The 23215-nt window shown below is 41.9% G+C and overlaps 1 protein-coding gene across 10 annotated transcripts in view; it reads right to left on the bottom strand.

Moving 5' to 3' along the window:
• The window catches only part of DOT1L (DOT1 like histone lysine methyltransferase), a 74474-nt gene that overhangs the window by 34978 nt on the left and 16281 nt on the right, over positions 1–23215 (bottom strand). For all 10 annotated transcript variants that reach the window (XR_004782118.2, XM_035569633.2, XM_035569630.2 and 7 more), the window contains 6 exons: positions 20816–20890; positions 18172–18235; positions 16402–16630; positions 13008–13102; positions 10368–10430; positions 2416–2471 (listed from right to left, as the gene is read on the bottom strand). Coding sequence is in view for 9 of the 10 variants with exons in the window: in XM_035569633.2 (XP_035425526.1) it covers positions 2416–2471; positions 10368–10430; positions 13008–13102; positions 16402–16630; positions 18172–18235; positions 20816–20890 (582 nt within the window). In the remaining variant the exon portion in view is untranslated. The remainder of the gene's footprint in view (positions 1–2415; positions 2472–10367; positions 10431–13007; positions 13103–16401; positions 16631–18171; positions 18236–20815; positions 20891–23215) is intronic.

Below are 23215 nucleotides of genomic sequence, written 5' to 3'. Positions count from 1 at the left end.
TAAAGGCAGCCTGCTCTGACAGTTCCTCTCAGCATACAGCTGGCTTTTGCACTACAAGCTTATTAATTACATCAGCAAGTTTCAACAGAGAAACAATGTGCAAAATATTTTCACTCCTCTCCCATGGTGAGAGCAAATATCAACACAACTACCAACACACTCACCACACATAGAAAACGATCCTCCAGCACAACAGATACACATTTCATCTTATTACTTATTCATATGCATTTAAAATATCACACTAAAACATCACAGCTCCTCTTCTAGCTCTAAATTCTCCCATAAAGCAAAGGGGAGGTTTACATCTCCCAGCACAAATTTCCCTGCCCTAAACCCAGCGCTTCACCCTAACCCCCAACAGAAGAGTTGCACAATTGTGTCTGGGTTAAGAAACCCAATTTGTGTGTGTGTCTTCCTGAAAACATCACTCACATGGAAACACAGACACCTGCACGTAGGTAGAATCATACAAACAGTGTTTGGGAAAAAAGCAGAACACATCACAGATTCAAAAAGAAAAAAGAGAAAAAAAAACACCTTATTTTTAAGAGCCACATAGCCTGGCTTGGGTCTAAATGTCCCTGGTACCTGTTCCCTACTAGCCTGCGGTAAGGGTCCTCAGCATCCCCCAGAAGCCACGAGCACCCTGCATGCGTACGCTGTGAAGGCCGTGCTGGCATATTGTTCCAGCATGAAGAATCGATTTATTTGCGAGAGATCTGCTTGAAACCCTCCCCTCTTAGTGCCTCCACACATGAAACATGCTCACCAAGGACAATGAGTTTAAGAGCAGCAGCCGAAGTTATTACAACTGCAGATAAAAAAAAGTACATACTCAAATATAGATAGATAGATAGATATATATATATATATATATATATATAAATATGTCCGATACATATATATTTCTTGCTACTCCTTCCTCCTGGGAATTTGGGAAACCCTGCCTGGCAAGTCAAGGCTCACAGGGGTTTCTTCCTCCTCCTTCCCACCACATGCCAAAAAAGAGGCCTTGCAGAACAGCCAAGCATATTAACGTGACTAGAAAACATCCAGGAAAGGAAGGGAAAAAGAAAAAGTTTTCCAGATATATTTCTTAGCGTTCATTCTGGCACGATGTTGTGCGTGCACATGACAGAACCACAGGAGGCCCCAGTCCACCTTGATTACAGCCCTCTTTTCAGCACACACTGCTGAGTCCCAAGCAGTTATTTACAGGAATACTGAGCACTCACAGCAGCGCGGAGCTGGGCATCCTTCCCTCCAGAGCCCGGCCACCGGCTCACAGGAAGGGCGATCCTCAGCTCACCAAGATGGGGTGGCTCCGGCCTGAATGCGTCAGACAGTCTGCAGCCTCGTTAGAGAGCAGATGCTGAACAGTTGGCACTCTCAGAACAAACACAAACACCTAATGTTGGTGAGCAAAAAGCTACTTTTTGAATTTCTGTATCAGACAGCAAGGTGGCTGAGGATCAGTGTGCATACATTTAGCTGCATACCAGGCAAAATAAACATCTACCAGCAGTTCCCTACACTTAGCTAAAAATAAAGGAAAAAAGATTTTTTTCCAGGGAAAGTTGCAGCACAGAGACCAGAGGAGCATGCATTTGGAGTAGCAAACAACAAAGGAAAACCACGCTGTGCTGCAAGGCTGGGACAAAGTCTGTCCACAAATTAAAAGGCAGCTCCAGAAGTTTAATGGAGGTACATAATAACGCAAAAGTCAGTCTGGCAGACGCCTTCTTGATGGAGCACTCTTAAAGCAGTGTCTTGGAAGCAATCCATAGATTGCCACAACCCTGAAGACTTTCAGAGAGCTGACAACTGCCTTCCATACCCCCACATAACAGGATGGCCTGGAAGGTCACGTTAAAACAAGACTTCTTTTTATCCGTAAGGCTGAAAAGAATATAAAGCCTTTAAAAATTCCCTTTTCTTTACCAGCAAAAACGAGTTTAACTCTCCACGCATACCTTCACAGAAATAAATATTCAAGACAATCAGCTTCAATGAATTCCCAATTTAAGCTGGAACAGACACACTTGGATTTTGTTGTTTTTTAATGGAAAGTGAATCTAGCTGTGTGTACCAACAGCCAAAATAACTAGTGTTTTGCCAGAATTCTTAACACAAACTTGAAGAGCATGCAAAACAAGCAGGGGTCTATTCTTCTTTGTACAACCAGAATTTATCTTGGATACACCCATGTATGTAATATCATGGGACATGCATTTAAACCCATTCTTCAAGTCAGAAAACAGGATCCAAAGAGGCCAGTATAGGAGTTGGCAGATAGGCTTTTGGTATTTGCTATGGAAATTCTATATAAAAAGCTGGCCAGCCTCCCAATTTCCATTATCCAGACTCCCAAATATTCAGTTCATAAAGCGGCATTCAATTGCTGTACTGTACCTTGTGTTTGCAATTCTCTCTCTCCATTCTTCTGAGAGGAAGTCACCTCTTTCCAGCTTAAAAAAGACAGAAACACAAAAACCACACACACAAGAGTTAACATTGTTCCTTTCTGCTACACGTCCCTTTTTGGCCAAGCACACACACTGCGTTAGCCCAGCGGCACTGCTGCAAGGCCTCATGAAGCCCGGCGGAGGCGCCAGGGAACAAAGTCCCTGCGGCCCCCTCTCCGCTCCCACCCTCCACTGGGGAAGGGTCCCCAGGCACCAGCGATGCCTCACAAGTGCTGTGCTCCATGTGGAGAAGGCAGCTAAGCCCCGTGCTAGCAATGGCCAGCCAACGCCGTCTCCCGTCCCCACGGATTGGGAGCAAGGGGGACCCGAAGCCAAGGCCGGGAACACTGACGCCAGCATCAGGCTCTTGCTGCAACTGGCACGCGAGCACCTGGCTCGTCGGGGTGCTCAGCATACACCTCAAATGCTTCCGATACATTCAAGTTGGAAATCAGATAATGTAAAGGCTGTATTTGAAAAGAACTATCGTTATCACTTCAGCGACGTACATGGTACCTCGCTGATGGAACCACACCAAGTCCCAGGTTAATACCCGCAGCTACGCGGGTTTTCTGCATGTTAACGTTTTTGCAGCTGTACTTTTGAAACAAGAGAGGAATCTGATGGGCCATGCTGCTCTGCTGTGCCACGAGTAAGGCAGAATGAAGGTTGGGGGAGGAAGATAAGAGGGAGAGAGAAAAAGTAATATGCAGCTACATAATTAATGACTGTGACATACTTTGGAGGGGCAAGTAAGATGATGGCTTGTATCACCACCTCACGAACATCAAAGCAACAACAGTGACTGCTTAGCATCATTTCTCTGCACATACTCCTTTGTATGGAAAGAAGTGAGCATTTCGCTTATCGCTAAACTGGAATAAGATCTGGCATCTCACACAAAAGTGCCTGCACTGCAATGCAGGCTCACTCGAGCTGCTTCCAAGCCTTGCCAGCTAAGCCAGGGGACCCAGGTCAGTGAAGCACCACAGCCTGCTGTCTTCTGCCGCTGCTTTCCCTCCCAGCAAAGCAATCTGACTCAGAGCCACAGAAACAATGACAAACAGAGGCAAACCTGTCAGACCCACTGTGAAGGAGAAAGCCACCACTGCCAACAGGAGTGGGTCTGCTTCTCAAGAGGGAAGGAGGGGGGAAAAAAGCCCCAGTGCCCTGCTGCTACGCACTGCGCCAGAGGGCCAAGAGAAGTGCACATCAAGGGTTCTGGGAAAAAGATCAAGAACTCTGCAAAGAGCCTAAGGTCTTACAAACTGTACAAGCTGAAAACAACGGGCTAGAATAACCCTTTAGTCAGTCAGAATTATCTGTTCCACCCAACGGCTAGGCTGAAATAAGATTTTAAAAACAGAACGACTACCTGGCTACCTGCATCATCACACCTGCTTGAGGGGGAAATGCACTTTCTACTATCCCAGCTATAGTGAAAGCAAAGCACATGTTGGAGACTGAACTCAGAGATCCAACCTGCTACGAGCAGTAAAAGTAAAGTGCTACTAGACATTTTCAAAATCTCAGGCAGAAACTCACTGCAATCTCAGAACAGTTCTAAAGAGTATTATTTTTCTCACCTAATATACTGAAACATTACTTCTGGAGCTCTGTATGCCCTACTTGTAAATTAACACCATCTCTAGATTGTTTTTAATGGATAATTTTGTCTTAGAATCTTATCTGTTCTTGTAGTAAACAGTTTCCTTGTTGAGCAACCAAGACAGTAGCAAACCCACATGCAAGGTAACTATACTTTTTAACAATAATTTTTTACAAGCCAGCTTCTACATTGCTGTCTTCCATGAAACAGTCAGTTTCTAACGTCTACAAAAGATTTTCACACTCTAAGAGGAGAAAGAAAAACACTTTAGCAATAACAAGGTGCGATTATAAAGCCATGGTCTAGCAAAGGAACAAAGAACCAGAGTAACACGAAACTATTTTGAAATACTAAGCTTCATATACAGGTCTTGAAATCTAACCTAGGTGGCTGCAATACTTTATTTGGATCCAATTACACTATACATTTCTCTTACCTATGTGGTTTGGAAGGGAACAGTTGTAACCAAAACCTCCACACTTTAACTTGATAGAACACATATGGAAGCTGCTTTGCCCCTTCACTTTTGCAAAATACAGCCATGTTAAAATTCAAACGAACCACAGCCCTGTTTAAACCCATCTATTTTTGTATTGTAATGCTACCCTAGCTCATACTTAGCCAACAGTTGAGGGAAAAACCTCACCAGGAAAAAAAACTTGAGTACAGAAATAACCAGATGGTCAATTGTGGTTGGGAGAAAATTGGTTATTTTTCCCCTCTGGAAGCAAGACATTGATTCCTGGGTCAGTGGTCTACTGCATTCAAAACAGAGTACAAGAGCTATCTGACTCAGTACTCCTGACCAACAGTTTCTTTACTTACTGTACTTGGGAGGCAATGATCAACAAATGATGGCCTAAAATGAAGAAACCGAGCCCCTTAGTATAAACTGATATAGGGAATCCAACAAAAATTCCCCCCAAAATCCCTTTCAACTCTGTGGCTTACAATAATTTTAAGAGTGAAACAAGAACTGGCAAGGAAATTCCAGCTAACTCACTCCTGACGAAGCGCAGCACTCGCTACGCTGGTAGAAGAATGGCCAGGTCCATTACGGTCCTGTAGAGGCAGGATGGCACGTCCATGCGACACAGCAGCGACAGCAACAGGGATGCGCTCAATCTCTTCCCACCAATGTCCCCACCCCCATCATGTTCCTCCTCTCTCTGAGAAACTTAATCTCCTTACTGAATAATGAATGGAAGGGACCATCTGTAATGCAGATATTTTCATCTGATTAGACAATGCAGGAGACGTGCTTTATCTACAAGAATAATTAGCTCACTGAAATCCGCTTCAGAGAGCTTCCAGCCTGCATTCTTTCTAAATTTAGAAGCCAAAACAGGTTTATATTCAGGCTTTTCAAATGGGTAAGTTTGCTCTACAGAGGCTGCAGAAATACGTTCAACGGTGTCTGATTCCCGTAATTCAAAGACGAGCAGCAGGGCAGCGCGCCGGGAAGCACGCTCCAGCGGGCTCGTGTTCCCCATGTAGCAGAGCAGCAGTTTATGGAGGTCAAGCCCTTCTTCCACGGAGGAGGGCTTCGTTCTCACCCAGCACCAGGCCGGGAGTCTCTCCGGTAACGCTCCGACTGGCTACACAAAGCCATAAATTCACACACAGAACACCTCATTCCAGCAGCCTCCATGCAAACACTTGGCTCACAAAAAGCAGTCAATTCTGCCTGGAAAAGTACACATGGTTATTTTTAGGTTCCTGTTCTTTTCAAAAATAACTGGAGGCATGAATCCAAACCTCCAAAATGTGGCATCATTTCAAAGCCACAGGGGACGTTTGGAGGGCTTTTCAAATACCAAAACATCAAGTTTCCCGCTGAAATAGGGCATTCAAAAGCATCTGGGACAACCAGTTATCTTGCCTTCTCCTTAGCTGCAACACACTGCTAAGCAGTGGAATTTTTTTTTTTAAGTCCAGGTGATGTGACTTATCCCCAGAAACCAGCAGCTGGTATCAGGCAACAAGAGACTATGCTACTCCTGCATAAATCACTCTGCTTTTGCTCAGAACAGAGACTTCCAAGCGGGACGGGGCACCCTGAACTCAACCAGAGAGAAGTTTGCAAGTTTGCAGATGCCAAGCTTCTACTCACTTATGCACAGCAAACATTACCTCTCATCCACAGGGCTGAACCACAGAGAATCTTCAGCATTAGGGGCTGCTGGGGTTTCCTCTCAGAGGGTCTCGGAGGTACCAATCTAACCAAATCCCAGCCTTTAGCAATGCTGACCCAGGTTTTCCGACGCTTATTTTGAAGACTCGTAGATGATCTCCTCCTCCTAACACAAGCTCTTGTGAAACAAGGGAAGGCATTCTGTTGTAACAACCCACAGTAAACAAAACCAAAGCAAGTCCTTGTCTTCAGCAGAAGGACGAGTCCACTGTGTGACTGCAGCTACCACCAGCTTCGCTTGCCCTGAGCTGCTCTGATAACCAGCAGAGCAGTGCAGTGGGCACTGAGGGACACAGACTGAAAACTTACTTCAAGGGTACCCTGGGAAGAACAATCTCTGCTACGCAGCAATCAGCATTGTGCCCCAGATACCTGGAGATGGCTCTGATTTTGGATCCACATGAGGATATTTACAGTTAGAAACCATGAAAACCCATCTGTCTCTTAATTGCACTACTGCTTTTTAATTTGATGACTGCACATGTGCAAAAATTCCCCAAGACAGACTCTCTAATTATCTAGGCCTAATGACCTTAGAAAAATCTCCGGTTTCCTTCACACAACGGTTTTCTTGAAAAGAATGGGGTGAAGCTAATCTTGGAAACTTCTCAGTACCATGGGAAGAGAAACAAGAAGATAAGGGGAGCTGAAACACAGTGAGATGTGTTGGAAGTGGGACACTAGCATAATGCACGAAAGTACAACAAATTCCCTCCGAATATGACAGAAGAGACTAGCAAAGAATATTATTCCTAACTGATCAGGAATCAGACATCAGAAAAGCAGAGGAGCAACTGAAACTAAACAATAGCACAAGGATGCAAATATTTATAGCAAGTTGAAACATTTACACTGAATGAAAAAAGAAAGAATCCTAGCAGAAAGTTACTCTAATGATTTTTTTTTCCCCAGTTAGAATCATGAGACTGAACAGCCTGTCATTTAAAATGAAATTCAGTCCATTTACTGACAGGATTATGAGCTATGATTACCTACACTAGCTGGAGATCAGGAGACTTCCCAAGTCAATGTATGATGAGCAATCTTTCCCCCACACCTCCTGCCCAGGATAGATATTCACACTCTAAAGCTGCAGTGATAACCTATTAATAGCAGCTGTAGCTCAGCAGGAGCCAACGTGCCTCAGGACACTTTGGCAGTAGCCAAGTTTAACATGCAATTATCATCTGAAAGTGATGATGCAAAACGTATTTATTTATTTATTTAACTCAACAGATCTGCATATATATGACTCTGCATATTGCACATCGGAAGACTCAGAAGAGACTTTTTTCTACCATCTGTTTACCATTGTGGACAAAATGCAATGGAGATATAGACAGACAATCAGGGTTTATTTTAAACATCATCACTGGATCTTGCACATCAGAATTCAGGTGTCCAAGCTCAAATTCCAAACAAGCATGTTCCAGGAGGGAGGACAAGGAAGCGAATGCAATGGTTGTAGATCTGATAAGGGCAACAAACCATAGCCTCACCAAAACAATGTTAGTTAGAAGACAACACTTAAGACAATCGACAGATCACTTTTCAGAGAGGAATCAAAAATCTATTTGCATTAGAAACCTAAAATAATCTAGACTTTTGGCTGTTAAAAAAAAGCTACAGGCCCAAGTCCAGGATTTATTGCTGCCTTATGTACCACAATTTTTACTTTCACAGCAAGACAGCTGTTACATGCACGAAGTCAAAAATCACCATCCACATTATTCAGACAAAGCAGCAGGTGGGATCTGAGACTTCTTCCCATTGAACTTCTGCCAAGCTTCCCTCCTCCAAGCTTTATTCTTCTCTCTCTCTATATATATATATCTATATATCTATATATATCTATATTTATGACTACCTAAAACACTAGAGTTAGAATCCACAAGTTAAATGTTGCTGATCACAGACTATTTCAATCTGTGTTTATTCTGTCTCCTACATTTGGAATTTTGGGACACCACTAAACATTTAGCAGATGAAGTTGCTTTCTGGAAAAATCAAGATACCTGGCTTCTAATTCCATACCTCCTATTGTCTTCTATCTGCATTATGACACAAGTTTGTTCTTTGTTTAATAATAGTCTCCTATAGAAGATGCTGCCTAAGAACTGATTAAAAAAAAAAAACATACTGTTTGGCAAGAAAACACAAATGTAAACCTGAGATGTTTGACAAAATCTGTCTTTAAGCATCACTACGACAAAGTGATAGGAAACCAAATTTCATTAAGTCAGAAAGTGCTGCAAGTACTCAACACTTTCTTGAGTATGCAGTCTGCTTCTCTGGAAAGAGAAATTTTATTCTAAACACTTTTCAGAAAAGAGTTATAAGAGCCAAAGAACCTAGCAAAAAATAAATAGCTTTGTTTCCCTATAGTACCAGATTCTGTCACTTGGAATGCACAATATGGAAATGCTTGCTGCCTAAGGCAATCAATATGCTTTCAATATTTTAGTCCAAGTTCCTCTCCTATTCTTTAAATTACACAGCTCATAAGCAGAGTATCTTCAGTAACAGTTCCTTTCATGTAATGCCAGCTGGGTGACACAATGGAAAAATGCCATATGGCCACTTCATGAAAAGTAAAGCATTCACTGTGTTTCCACAGCAGGAAAGAGTTAGCAGCCTGATATCAATCCTGCTACAAACTAGTTCCACAGCAAGCCCAGCATCCTTCTGAAGAAGCTCATGCTACACAGTGAAGGCATTTCTGGAAGAAAGCTCGCTGAGGCAGATGGCACTGTCACCTTCACCAGCCTCCTTCCCAAGGGGAGAGTTGCAGCATCCTTCATCACACGACAAGCCCTTTAAAAAGGGCTCAGGATCCCAGCAGAGCCACAGAAGACTGCGAAATAAAGGCTTGCTCATCAGCGACCTGCCACTTGATCACACACTGCTGGAGCTCTAAAAGTCGTGTGGTTCAAACCGTTCCATTACCGGAATGTACAGCAATAATGGCTCTGCACAAAGGAAAATGGAGAAGTTGTTTCTCAAACGCACGCATGCACCTCAGCTGCAGTACACATTGCTAGCAGCAACTTCTGAACAGGAAGGAGTGCCCCAATGTCTCTGGGCGATGGGGGAACAGCCCTGATCCATCCAGCCTCTTTCCTGAACATAGGGAAGCAGCAGGAGAAGCATATACACAAGTATTTTCAGAACTCCCAGTGGGCTACTATTGCAGTATGACATGTCCTCACAGGCAAGTGATCGGCTAGAGAGCACTTTTTTAATGACAGGAAGAGAGAGAAAAGGAAAAAGGGAAGGAATGGCACAAAACAGTGTATGGTTCTACACAAGCTTAAAAGCGTAACTCCAGAGTGAAAAACACATCCACAATGATTAAGTATTATTCAGAGGAAGTGGAAAGCTGTTCCAGCATTTGTCCCCAGCCCAAGACAGACAGATGTGATGACCAGTTTACTCCTGCTCTATTTCCACCCTCAGAGCACCTCATCCCAATCCTTTCCAAGTCAGAACTGACCACTTGCCATCCTTCCTAAGACCACAAACTCACCCCCCTATCTCCAGCTACAAACCATTTGCCCTGTTAGTTGGGCATGGAGTTTTCTGCTGATATCCAGAATTTCAACCTCCTGCCACCCTCTCCATCTCCTGTCCCAGCTGACCACACCTTCACCTGCCTGTGAACCAAAGCTTCAGCTTTTGTTCCTTGCAGAAGATTTCAGAAACCCAAGCAGGGGGATGCCATTTCCAGTCTACCCAGAAGAAGACCCACACCATTAGGGAGAAAAAAAAGGAGGAAAAAAAAGTAAAAGGTTTTAATACAAAGAAGACACATGGCAGCCTCACATCATGAGCAACAAAGTTCTGAAAGAATAAATCTTCCAAGAACTTATGAAAAACCCTGAAAGTACTCCCAGTAACACCATACCAAATGACAAGTGAGAGACAAAGAGAGGGCCCTGGGAGGATGTCTCCGAGAACACTGTCCTCAGGACCAAGACAAAAGCCAGGGAGCAGACATGACTCATACTGCTGCTTGGCTGGTGAAGGGCTGCAGAGGACTTTGTAAATTCTGTACATCAGCATGAAGCACAAAGTTTTTCAGTTGAATTTCACTCACTGTGTATTCTGCATGTTTTTTCCCATACCATTTCATCCACTTTCTGAACTCTCTGTCCATCGTCTAGAAGAGGGAGGAAAAACAAAGTCACCAATTAGGACATCTCATTATCTGTTTCATTGCAGCGAACAGAGATGCAGCTCTGACAGTGCTCATTAACCCCTTCCCCACTTTTTTTTTCCATTAATACTCAAAGGATAGACAGACAGACATTTATTGCAGTTTCTTTTCCTTAAGAAAAAGATTTGCAACAGTGTCAAGTCCAAGCTGTCATTTTCTTCTTTCCCCCACCCTTTTCAGCAGCATTAGACATTTTAAGCAAGGCGATCTGAGTTGACACTGCTCACCACCAAAAATGGCACAACCTTAAGTAGCTACTGCATTGTGGCACGTAATCCCACGCAGAGGAGGCAGTGAATGCATATCCGTCTAAGCACAGATAGCAAGGGAGCAAACGGGATAAAGAGAGGTCTGCTGGGGTGAATGAGGAAGCAGAAAGAGGCACGCAAGGCAACTGCACCAGCAAACAGAAGGAGCGCTGCACTTGCCAGAACAACAAGGAGTGCTTCCAGCTACATGTAAACAGACTAGAGTTGCAGAGGATGGATGGCTGCACTGCCCAGCCAGATAGCTGGCGCTGGTTTTCCATTGGCAGCATCAAAACGGCTTGGTGCCTTACAAATAAACATCTCCACGTGTACGAGATCTTGTCCCCACCGTGTAAGCTGACAAAAAGCAGCACAGGTGACTTCTTTATAGCAGCAGTGAGGGTCCAGCTAAACCTAGACAACACATTTGAAAATGACACTCCAGTGTCTTGCAAGACTCAGAAAACCTCCTGTATTCTTAGGAATTTGACTCCGCAAATGAAGGGCCCAAATTTGGAGGTAGCATTGAAAGGAGATAAGAAGAGGAGTGAGCAGTTCTCAGCGATGTGGAGACCTCCATCAGCAGGTCAATGTCCAGTGTGTGTAACAGACGTGTTTTAAAAACCTTTGGTTCAAGAGCACCCCAAAGCTTAATAGGGCAACTCACAAAAATTTTTCATATGCTGTATGAACTTATTATGAACTTTCTTTTCAATGAAAACTCCACTAAAGCAAACCCATAAGACACCTCCTCTTTAGCTGAAGCTTTTCAAAGCCATCCGCATTCATTATCACAGCAGCCAGAGATGTGTTGCCACAGCCAATCTTAACTAGAAACTTAATTCAATCTCTTTCACAAATGTTTGTCAGAGCTGGGAAGACTGGTCCACTAGACACAGCACAAGGCAGATTAGCTGCACGTAGGCAGCAGTTCTCTAGTTGTTAAATCTGACAGGTCATCACCTGTAACCAGAAGATTAATGCTGTACATTTTGTTCATCCAGCAAAATATGAAATACTGGTGCACTTCTGAAAGAGAAGGTAAGCCACTAGTTAATACTGATATTTAATTTGTGGGGTTTGTTTGTTTGTTTGCTAACCACTGTCACTAAGGCCTTATGTTTGCACAGCGATATGAAGGGGTATAAGTGCAAGTGAGAATTTGACTTTCCCTCTGTAACACTCACCTTTAAACTAAGCTTACTATTAAACACAGACAGGACTTCAGGCCTTGCAAGTTACTTTCTAGAAGTAACCAGAGGCTCGTGCAGAGGAACTGCAGGGTGCTCCAGTTGGAAATTTCCACTGGGTCACAGCAGGGGAAGCAAAATGGATTTTTAGATCATTGTTTGATCCATTTCACCACTGTGTTTATATGTTTTTGTGCTCGCCAGTGAAAACAAGGATCAAGGATTTTTTTTTTCCTTCATAAGGTATAATTTTCTAGCTTGTACAGACTCAGTTAACTTACTTTAACTACATGGAAGGCTAAGTTGCTGTTGAGTCTACCGAAGAAAATAAACTTCTTATGGTAAGGCATGACTAAACTCTATTATTTGCTTGTAGCTCATTTGCCTTCCAGGTCTGCCTTGGAATTGATTACCTTTGTGTGTCCCCATTGGCACAGAATTAAAGAAGTGTAAAGAAAACTGCTTGCCTGACTAAATATTATGGTCTTCTTGTAAGACTTCATCTGGGTGCCTACGAAGCGGTTATTAACCACACACCCAACACAAGCCTCATCAGTTAGCCTACAACAGTTCAATAACCAAGTTGAACTTCAGCTGTGGGATACCAGAAAGGGACAGCACTGCCATAAGCAGAAAAATAGCTTTAAAAAGCTTTAAGGACCATTTGTTCACTCAATTCATTCCCAGATTTGCTTAATGATATGGTTTCTGAAAGCCCTGTGTTAGAGCCATTTCTGAGAGAGGACTGCAGGTGTTTTCGGTGAAGCCTACACCGCATTTCCTTGTGAATTGGTCTTGTGCCATTACTGTTAAACAGCTTTATCTCCTGGTCCTGAAATCACTTCAGGAACATGCTAATACTCCTCCTGCGCACTCAGCAAGCACTGCTAGGAAATGACTATGCCCACTCCTCTTTCCCCAAGCACGCTGTGCGCCAGGTCTTCGTGACCTGAGAAGCAAAAGCATCTAGGACTGACGCTCTGCTTTTCTTCCTGTGAGCTCCCAGCACTTAGCAGTAATTCTGAACTAGTGAGGTAGCCTTCACATAGGCACATACATGCAACTCACTTCAAACAACTCACCTCAGCATATTTGGCTGGAATATCAGCTTTCTCCACACCATAGTGATGTTTGCAGTTTGTGGCTGCAGCCACTTGAAGCACCACCTGACCCACACCTGCGGGAGAGAAAAAACAAACCTGAGAACAGGTTTCAGTAGAAAACCACTGCAAAGGGAGACAATAAGAGCTTTTAGAGCAAAGGCCAAGTCGAAAAATGCAGGTATTCTATGGGACAAGGCTTCAGGGTACAGCCTCAGCTCCCAGTATCTATTCCTCAAATTTAAAGCAGACTCAAACCAATGTGCATTACTGAAATTAAGTCCCATTTTCCTACAAGACATGTTACATACTGAGAACCCACTTTTTAGTAAAAGGAATTTACATCCTGGCTAGGAAGCGTGTGCTGCATTTTAACTTTTCTTATAGAAAAAAAAAAAGAAAAAACTGGCATTACAGTTTTGACATTTACATTCTTCAGTACCTTTAGCACTTTTATAATAGCATAAGACTACAACATGTACAGTAATGCTGATAAACATTGATGGCTACTTCTATTACATACAGAGGCTCTTTTCTAGAAATTCACACAGGCTTATGAATAGCTGGATTCACAAATTTTTGTCCACAAGTTTTATAATCAAATCTACAGATTTCTTAATTGTATTTCACTATTCAATTAATTGAACAGTTAGACAAACCCTACCTCATCCCAAAACAAATACTTGTTGGTCACATACCAAAGCTATTAATTTAAAGACTAACTAAAATGTTTGTCTAGCAATACTGTTATTAGCTTTCACCACGAAACGCAACACAAATTCTGAGAACATGTAGAGCTTATTTTTTATATGGGCTAATTTAGAATACTACTTTATAAAACATGATAGGGTTCAACACTCAAAACAATTTCAGAAGCAACCACTACACTGGCAAGACTCCATAATACTTAAAAATGCATGAACTTCCTACCCAAACTCTACTTGCACTACCAGCAGTAATTAGCTGCCATTTCTACACCTTAGTTGAATGCATTCCCCCTCCTCCACCCCAGCTTAGGTTAAAAAGGGAAAAGGGAAAAAAATCAGTTAGATTTCTGCCTGTACAAGTGAGATCCACATTTTGCACACACTAGAGCAACGCCATTCCATTTGTTAAAGTGCTCACTTAAAATATTCTGAAAACATCCAACATTCATCAATAGTACATTGACGCATCACATCTTGTCTATGACTAACACAAAATGCGTTCTTGTCTCACCAGTGCACTTAATCATTCCGTGGATGACCACATGGGAAACAAGAGTGAATCTAAGAGGATAGCCCATTTGCACAGAAAACATATTGCTGTTTTCCATTTCATTGGCTGCCGGCAGGAAGCGGCACTGGTAATTGAAGGGGTGGAACTCCTGCCTTTAAACCATTACCACTATAATGCCGTCTGGCACAATGAGAACTCTAATGCTGACGGGGTTTTTTGTTGTTTCACTTTTTTTTTTCCTTCCTAATTCCCATTTTGCATACACATGCAGATTTTATACACATGCAAATACGGATGTACAAATTTCTGCAGGGTATGGGCAGAACATGATCGGAGGAATAAACGTTTCCCTGTTTCTTATTTCCAAAGAGCAAGGAGGACAAAGACTAAAGGGAAGATCAAGAACACACTGTACTGACAGAAATCACAATACAGCATAACAAGTTACTAATCTTTTTTTTCTTCCCCTCAAGAATTTAACTGTATTGTGACTTCCATTTGCCTAAAGATGATGCATACCTGCATAAATTCCTCCCGCTTCCACAAGTTTCTGGCATCATGAAGACAACAAAAACAACAAAAATGGCCACAGCATCCTGGGGTCTAGCCCTGCTGTTTAGCCACTGCTGTATGCACATAACTATTGGAAGGACATTAACGCTTTTAATAGCAATAATATGCTATGACAATGTTCATATTTACACTATACTCAATACTGCATTGTTTACAATTTACAAAAGTTTACTCCCTTCAGTATAAACTCAGGAACGATGCTCTGTTTTCTATTGTTCAGTGCTCCAAACATTGGAATTCAAAGACTTCTGAATTTAAACCATATCTTTAATACATGACTCCCTATACCTTGAATTTTTACACTGTTGGTCAGCCTCCAAGATTAAAGTGGGGAGAAGGTTAGCAATAAATACCTGACTTCAATTCTGATGGTACTAGGTACAAGCACCCAGCATTTGAGCTTGATCACACACTTCATCTTGTTACATGATCAGCAGAACTGCAAGGTTTCAGATATCATCTTCTTTAACCTTCCTGAACAAAAATGGCAACTTTTTTCTTCTTCCAGGTGGAAAATAGTTTATCAGATCTGACACCTTTCTAAATGTCTCATCTGAACATAAGCCATCGAACCAGGAAATCTAATACATAAATTCCACATAGGGAGGAAGGGGTTGGGGGGACCCTTCCCTGATAGCCCTGACTGGAGACATACTAAGTTGTGGGGAGGAGGATGGTAGTCCTGCTTGTGTTTAAATATAAATTAGATCTGTTTTTTTAACAAACTAAATACATTTAAAAAAATATTTTTCCCCAGAAGCCTTGCATCATACCAAAAACAAAACCAAAACATACTTCATTTAAAACTTTACAACCAATCCAGTAAAAGGGGAAATTCTTATTACTCCTTTCCTTCTCTAAACCAGATTTTAGTAACAATAAGAAGAACATCTCCTTACTCAGTATATCTGTTCCACATGTGTTTGAGTCGTATCTGGTTTCTTTACCTATCTCCCTTTAAAACTCTAACCTAAACAACAAGATGCAGTTGCAGGTTACTCAGACAGATTTTGTGGGGTCTCACAATGCAGCAGTTAAAGCTAACCATAAAGTCATTTTTGACACACTGAAAAGTAAACCAGAGGGAAAAAGACTGCTTAATTTTCAGATTACATGCCAAGTGTCTCATGCTGTCATGGGAGAAGTTAGGAAATCATGTTTTCATATATGAATGGCATAAACTGAATTCACAGAAAATGGATGATTCCCTAAAAATGAAACTGCTGTTATCATCTTTTAAGCATCGTTTTTAATATTGTTTCTTCTTTGTAAGTGTATTCACCAACAGCAACAGACACCAAGAGTTTTCTGTAATAAGGGTTTATTGCATTTGTAGGCTGACATTTCACCACAGGGAAGAACGTCTGGGATGTCTGCTTGGTCTACTTAATCCTGTCATAAAAAGCAGAAGCATCACTGGGGATTAACTAGCAAAGGTGCTTATTCTATAATGCAATCCTTAGTCCTGGTTTACTTTCCAAATGTGAGGTTTTGCCTTTTTTTTTTTTTTCCTCTGTTCCTAAGAAAGGAAACAACAGTGAGCAAAAAGAGGAAGAAAAAAAGCCTTAAGTTATTGGTCACTCACCACTGCCCAGGTCAACAAACAAATCATCCTCAGTCATTTTAATTTCATCTATCATTTGGGCCACTAAGTCGAAGGAAGTTTCTCCATAAACCTCTGGGGAAAAGGGCTCATAGTTGTTGAGTTTCTCAGGATCAGTCACCGAGTGGTTATACACTTGCTGCAGGATGTGACGGAGGAGCCCGTTGGAGGGACGTGTGTTCAGCTTCATCGGTTGGGTGGTTCCCTTCCACTACACAGAGAGCAAAAAGACATGAACCCAACGTGAGGACAACAGAACATCACCAGAACAAGGCTGCATTTGCATAACACAGAAATGAGAGGATTTCCCTCCCATTCCCTCTCTCACTTGGTCCGAGATGCTCTGTAAATACAAAAACGGTGAATGACACTAAAAAAAATACACAATCGTGATTGCTTGGTTATTTGTCTCACCTCAACTAACAGGCAATTTAAAATATGCCTGATAGAAATAGGTGGTAAAGAGAAAATTAAAGGGATGTAAAAAAAATCAACAGACAATGGAAAGCTTAATTCTGAACGTATCTGGAGTAGGAGTGCAAGTTTGTTCACTCCTTTTTTTACTTACTGATCACCACTGAATAGTACAGTCGCTGATGTTAACTGTACTGTCAATGTAAGAGCAGTTTTGTTTTCTATCAGGAATTGTAGGATGGGAGGGATCATATGTACACAAACAGGGAGTGGCAGGAAAGAGATGGCAATCAAGCTTTCTTTTTTCTTCAAAAAGAAAACACCCCCTCCTAAACAAAGTTTTTAGTTTAAAAAGTGTTTATCTTTCACTTTGATAAGGGAAAACAAACAAAAAGGACAACTCCAGAACCCTGCCTAAATATTCCTGTATTTGAAATTCAGATGGCAAGAAGAAAATAAATTTTTAGCAATTAAACAACATACGAACGAAGAAGCCTAAATCCAAACGAGCAGTTTTTAGGGAGTTGTATGCCCATAAAGTGAAGGAACACCTGGCAGAAAAAGTCTTACTGCCTTGTGTGTTTCAAGTAATTCATACAAACACACTTGAGAGGGAAAAAAATCCAGCCTTAATTTCAAAATTAAATAAAATGCTAACGTTAATTCATTACTCATGTTTTACTTCCTCCAATTCAACCTTTTAAAGGCGTAAGGAAAAAAAACACCTTCTTAAATTTGTCTGAACAGAGATTACATTCTAGCTTTCCCCATCGGAGTGATCCTGAAGAACAGAGCAGCTGAACTGAATGGCAAGCAAGGAAATTCCTAAGCCATGGATCACTGCCACAATACACAGGAGGGTTCATATGGATTACTTAAGTACCCATAAACCACAGATTTCCACATGCAAAAGTAAATCTGTATGATAAATCCTTGTGAAACATCTACAAGCTAAACACACAGAAACCTTCCCCCACACACACCACTACCAAAGGTAACTCAGTTATTGCACAGTGCCAAAACAATGGAGCTAAATGTGTGCACAAAACATGACAGTTTATGAATCTACAGTTTGGGGAAAAATGTTACTATGTTTTTTCTTCCGATAAGAAATGCCCTCCAATACTAGCTCTTTGACTGCCCTAGTGTGATCAAGAAAGCAAGGTTTAATAAAAGATTTATTAACTCCCCCAAAAAATGGAAGTGATGAAGTACCAGTGATGCAAATAGACTGAGACATGATCCAGCCCTAAATCGGTCACACCTTTCAGATATTTACTATATGTGAATTCAAACCAGCTAGATAAACATCGTGGCATAACAAAAGTAAATACATACCAACTGATGAATGCTATCAATGGCTCGGTTGTACTTGTCACAAAGCCTCTGCATGCTTTCAAAGCTACAGGGGAGAAACAATGTGGGGTCAGTTAAATAGGGAACTTTAAAAGGCAGATTTGAAGGTTCTTTTAGCCTTTAGCCTTTCTGTCTTTATAGAAACTAAGTAGGTGGCTATTTAAGGTTTGTTTCTTGCAGTGCATGTAATTACTTACACAGCTTTAGGTCATTGCATAGTTTCCTTCAAAAAAAATCCCAGTTGACCAGCAGTACATGATAAATAAGCAACAAGTTCTGCAATACTATACAACTTAGTTGTGTAGTGGAAGAAAAAAGGCACTTACATTTTGGAAGCTGAACATTAATATAATATTAGTTCTTTTAGTGAACAGGAAAATAACTTAAACTACGATTTATTAGGAAGTTTTCTAATCTCATAGTCCATTACTTTCTTTTCATGTCCTCAGATGCACAGAAATTTAAGACATTTGTAAATTGTTCTCCTTTGCTCCATCAACCCTCCATGATAATCAGTCCTGGGGCAAGCAGAAATTAACTTTGTGCTGAAAACACAGACAGAAGCAGCACACCCATCAGAAAAGCACAGTGATTGCTTTGTGGGTTGGTCAGGATTACAGTCAGTTCAGCCAGATGCATTAATGACAGAAGCTGAGAGGATTAAAAAAAATTCATTTCAGGGAAGAAAAGATATTGCTAGGAACATCAGCCATTACATAAGCAGATCCCACAAAGCAACAGGGGAAAAAATACAATGAGTTACAGTGCAAGTTATCTAAATCATGGCCATCCCCAAATCAAGAAGAGGGGGAACCAGGGGACAGGAGAAGGAGGTGGCCCTTCAGCCTCTCATGAGCCCCACGTTATCGGTGCGCTGGCTAAGACACCCCACTGAGGAGCACTGCTGACTTCCACTTCAAGCTTTCAGCTGCACACCTTTAATTCAGCGTTAAGGCAAAGCAAGAGTATGAAATGAGTTTGTCCACACATTCCTATCATCCACCACTTTCTGTTCACATCCATTTGTCACTCCATCTGCTACAAGTAATTTTTCCTGACAATTTTTTCAAGAGAAGGAAATCGATTAAAACCACTACTGAAATTACAAGTTTATGACTTCCTTGAAAAGCTGCAGAAAGATAAACGAGGTGTGACTTGTGGGAACAGATGGGTTGTTTCTTGTATTCGGTATCGCTGCTGGCAACATGGACACCACCCAGTTAGACATGCCCAGCCAGGCCACCAGAACCACAGAAGTTGGCAAGGTGTGGATTGGGCTCTTCTCCCAAGCACCAAATGATAAGACAAGGAGAAATGGCCTCAAGTTGCGCCAAGGAAGGCTTAGGTTGGATATTAGGGGAAATGTCTTTACTGAAAGGGTTGTGCAGCACTGGAACAGGCTGCCCAGGAAAGTGGTTGAGCCACCATCCCTGGAGGTCTTCAAGAAATGTGGAGATGTAGAACCTAGCAGCGTGGTTTAGTGGTGGACTTGGCAGTACTAGGTTAAAGGTTGGACTGGATGATCTTAGAGGTCTTCTCCAACCTCAATGATTCCGTGATTCTATGATTCTAAGTTACAGCACTGCAGTCTCCGTGCATAAATAATGGATTTAATGACAAGGGATGCTGGATCCTGATTTCTCCTTCTGAATTCACCAGGAAGAAGAGAGGGACCCAAACATCTTGCAATGAAAGAGTTAAAACACAATGCAGAGAGGAGGAAACCATACCTTAAGCAGATCATGATAAAAGTACCTGCATGGGGCTCAGGACAATAGCCTGTGATGGCTTAGAAAGGGATGGATTTTCATCTGTAATTCTCATTCTAAAGGTTTAGCCATGCTGTGGACTTGAACAAATTCGGTCTTTCCCATGAAAGCTATTAAGGTTGTTTTTGCAAGCTACAGCTTAAGGGTCATCTCTTTGTCCAGTCTCAGAACAAAAAAGTCACTGCACAGAACCTCAGGCTTCTCCAGAGACAACGCAGGGCCAGGGTCTGCCTCTCCCAGCCTCAAGGTGAATGCCACGTACTATACATTCATTTTCAGCTGTTTGTGGAATAGGCCTTCACATGTAGCCACAACCATCCTAAAATTATTTCTAACTGCCCAAAAGAGCAGTATGAATACTTTGCCTTTTAATTTATCCCCCCACCCAAACAACATCCTACTTGCACTGCGTGCTAAGCAGAGGAGGATCGGGAAGGTTAACCTCCCACAGGCATAGCAGGCGAAGGACACAGTGCTGACAGACAGTTCTGGCATGCAACTTTCTAAACAGGAATTCTTAGTTACTACAAAAGTAGAAACCTCAGTGCCATTCAGATTCCTAATGCTGGATGCAGTCCAACAGCACAGATACTGATCATTGTTTCGGAGTGAGTAATTCCAACGTACACACCAGAGCTCAACTTTCTGCTGTGTGGAGTTTCCAATTATGTCCTTAATCCAACAGCCTTTGCCAATATTTCTGTTACACATTTCCTACCAAAATAACTCTGCAGAATCTGAAGCCAGTTCTAAAAGAAAACTTTGGTTCGTAGTGTCTAAGAATAACTAGTTACAAACTGATTCACTATGAACCGTGCTGGCCTGTCCTCCTAGTGGGGAAAAAGTATTCCTCTCACCTTTTTGTGTCATAGTCAATTAAAACATAGTTTTCCATAGCAAGCTTGAGATCTGGGATTTCTTCACAGACCCACCTGGAAGGAGAAAAGAAATAGAATGAAAACAACATATCCAATTACGTATAGCAAGGCAGTCTCTGTCTCAATTCTAGACAGGCATTGCTATGTATTACAAGAGAACGCTGCAGCAGACATGAAAGCTCACAATATTGTCAGGAGTAAGGCAGACATCACAAAATGCTAATTGGAAAGCTGCAATAGTTCATCTTCGTGTTGAATAAACAGTAAGGTGCCCATAGACATTGGCAGTAGTGTGAAGCTCTTGAAATGGCACAGCTTCAAAACGAGGTGATAAACATACTCAATTTATCTAAAAATATTCAAAGCCGTACATGATGCTAATCTAACATAAAATGTAATGCAGAAGTGCAGGATTTTGAAAGGATTTTTAACAAAACCGATACTGTAACAAGCTTGACAAAGCTGAATGTGGAGAAGACATTTCCTACAGCACCCCAGAACAACACTGCCAGCCATTCATTGCAAGGATATTCTCCTCTGTGTAGCACTCTAATCTGCTTTTACACTTTAGACGACCCAACCTGAAACAGATTTTCAAGAGTAATTTTAATAAAAGACCCCTTTTTCATGCTGAATTAACAAAGCCCCATATGTTGTTGCCATTGCTAATGGAAAGCTTGCATCCTCTTGCAGCGCATCTGACAATGGTATCTCATAGGAGATCCTCACTCTTGAAAAATAGGAAGATTCATTCTTTTCAAAGACAATTTAAAAGCCACATAGGCTTTGGGCACACTTTCTTCCACAGACATCAAAACAGGAAAGCACTATCATCACCATCAAGAAACCGCCAAGCAAGGCATAGGATGAATTCCAATAGGAAGGGCAGAGTTTCTTCTGCACGTACTTTGATGCATGCTTCGATTTTAAAATGGTGAAAAATGACAAGAGATCAAACTGTTCTGGTTCCTTCTGGCTGATTGGCTCTTATTATATAAATAGATATACGCAAGTAAAAAAGAACTTTCACAACCATGGCTGACTCTCTTCTGGTGAATACCTATTATCCCCCTAAACATTTTATAACTTCGATCTTTGTGGTTTTTTCCTCTTAAATTAGGCAAATGGGCAGTCAACAGCTGCTTACCTCCATATCTTGAAGAGAGAAATACTTCTTTACTTTCTTCTACATCAGACTTACATAACCACATTGTGGTTACTTTGCACAAGGCAGGCAAAGGCAGTATGAAAGCCTGCTTTCACTGCAATCAGGTTTGAAACAAAGTTGTGAAACATTTCTTTGACCAAACTGCTTTCTAACACAACCTTCCTCTTGCTTTCAGGTAGCGTAGCACTGAAAACACCAGCTCAGATGACTGGCAACCATTTTCAGCAGCAGCTTCTCAGCACCAGCACAAGTGAACTGGGAGCAGCAGTGGCAGGGCGTCTCGCACCAAGGTTTTGCAGTCAGAAGAAGAAGATTTCTTTTAAAAATAACAAAGTCTCAGCTCTAGCCTCCAACACAGCCACTACACATTCCCTCCTACCACAGCCCGTGGTAAAATATTTTGATTTAATCTACATAAGTGGTATTATCAACACTGCTACTTAGCTCTCCCACTCACGCTGGGAGCAGCTTCCTGGGCCATCTGGGACTGGGCAGATTCCAAGCTCAGGTGGCTCAGAGACGCTGCTCTCTGCATTTTGTCTCTACCTGCACTATCCAGCCATGAAAACCTGCTGCAGAAAACAGCCCTCAAACCCAGAAAGTCTGTACAGTAAAGCTCTAAAACAGTTAACACGAGCAGTTTTTAAACAATCTGAAGTGGATAATACTGACCTCAGGTGTTTGGGGTGTTTGTGTCAGTGTTTAATAAAGGTGGCTCTACAGCAAGTCACTTCCTAATCCTGCTGAAACAACAGCAAGCCATATCATAGCCACAGGTTGTATTGATCCTAATACTGTTTGGAAATACTCAGACTTCTTACTCTGTGTGTTTGACTTTCACCTTTATCCTCCCATTTTTCCCCGATATTGGTCCAACTCTACCAGCGATCAAGAGGAATACTAACAGGGACATCAATCCCAAAGGGATGCTGCACCATTCCAGCACCAAGGAGAAAAGGGAGAGGGTGGGGAAAAGCATGTGCTGTTGATTCTTCAACAGGACCACAACTTTCAACACATGCCAAAGATTTTTTTTGTTGTTGTTTGTTTTAACTTTTGTCTAAAGGTTGAACACAAACTGCCTTCACTGGTTACTGAAGCAGAGCTTCCTCAAAGCATTGCAGTCTTTGCTACAAGCAGCACCAAACGTTACGTATCGCTATTTATTTTTAATCCTGTGCAAGAGAATGGAAGTTAAAACAAAGTTAAAG

The sequence above is a fragment of the Cygnus atratus genome, chromosome 26 (genome assembly GCF_013377495.2).
Source record: "Cygnus atratus isolate AKBS03 ecotype Queensland, Australia chromosome 26, CAtr_DNAZoo_HiC_assembly, whole genome shotgun sequence".
Lineage (NCBI taxonomy): Eukaryota > Metazoa > Chordata > Aves > Anseriformes > Anatidae > Cygnus > Cygnus atratus.
This window is presented reverse-complemented; position numbering and strand designations above follow the sequence as displayed.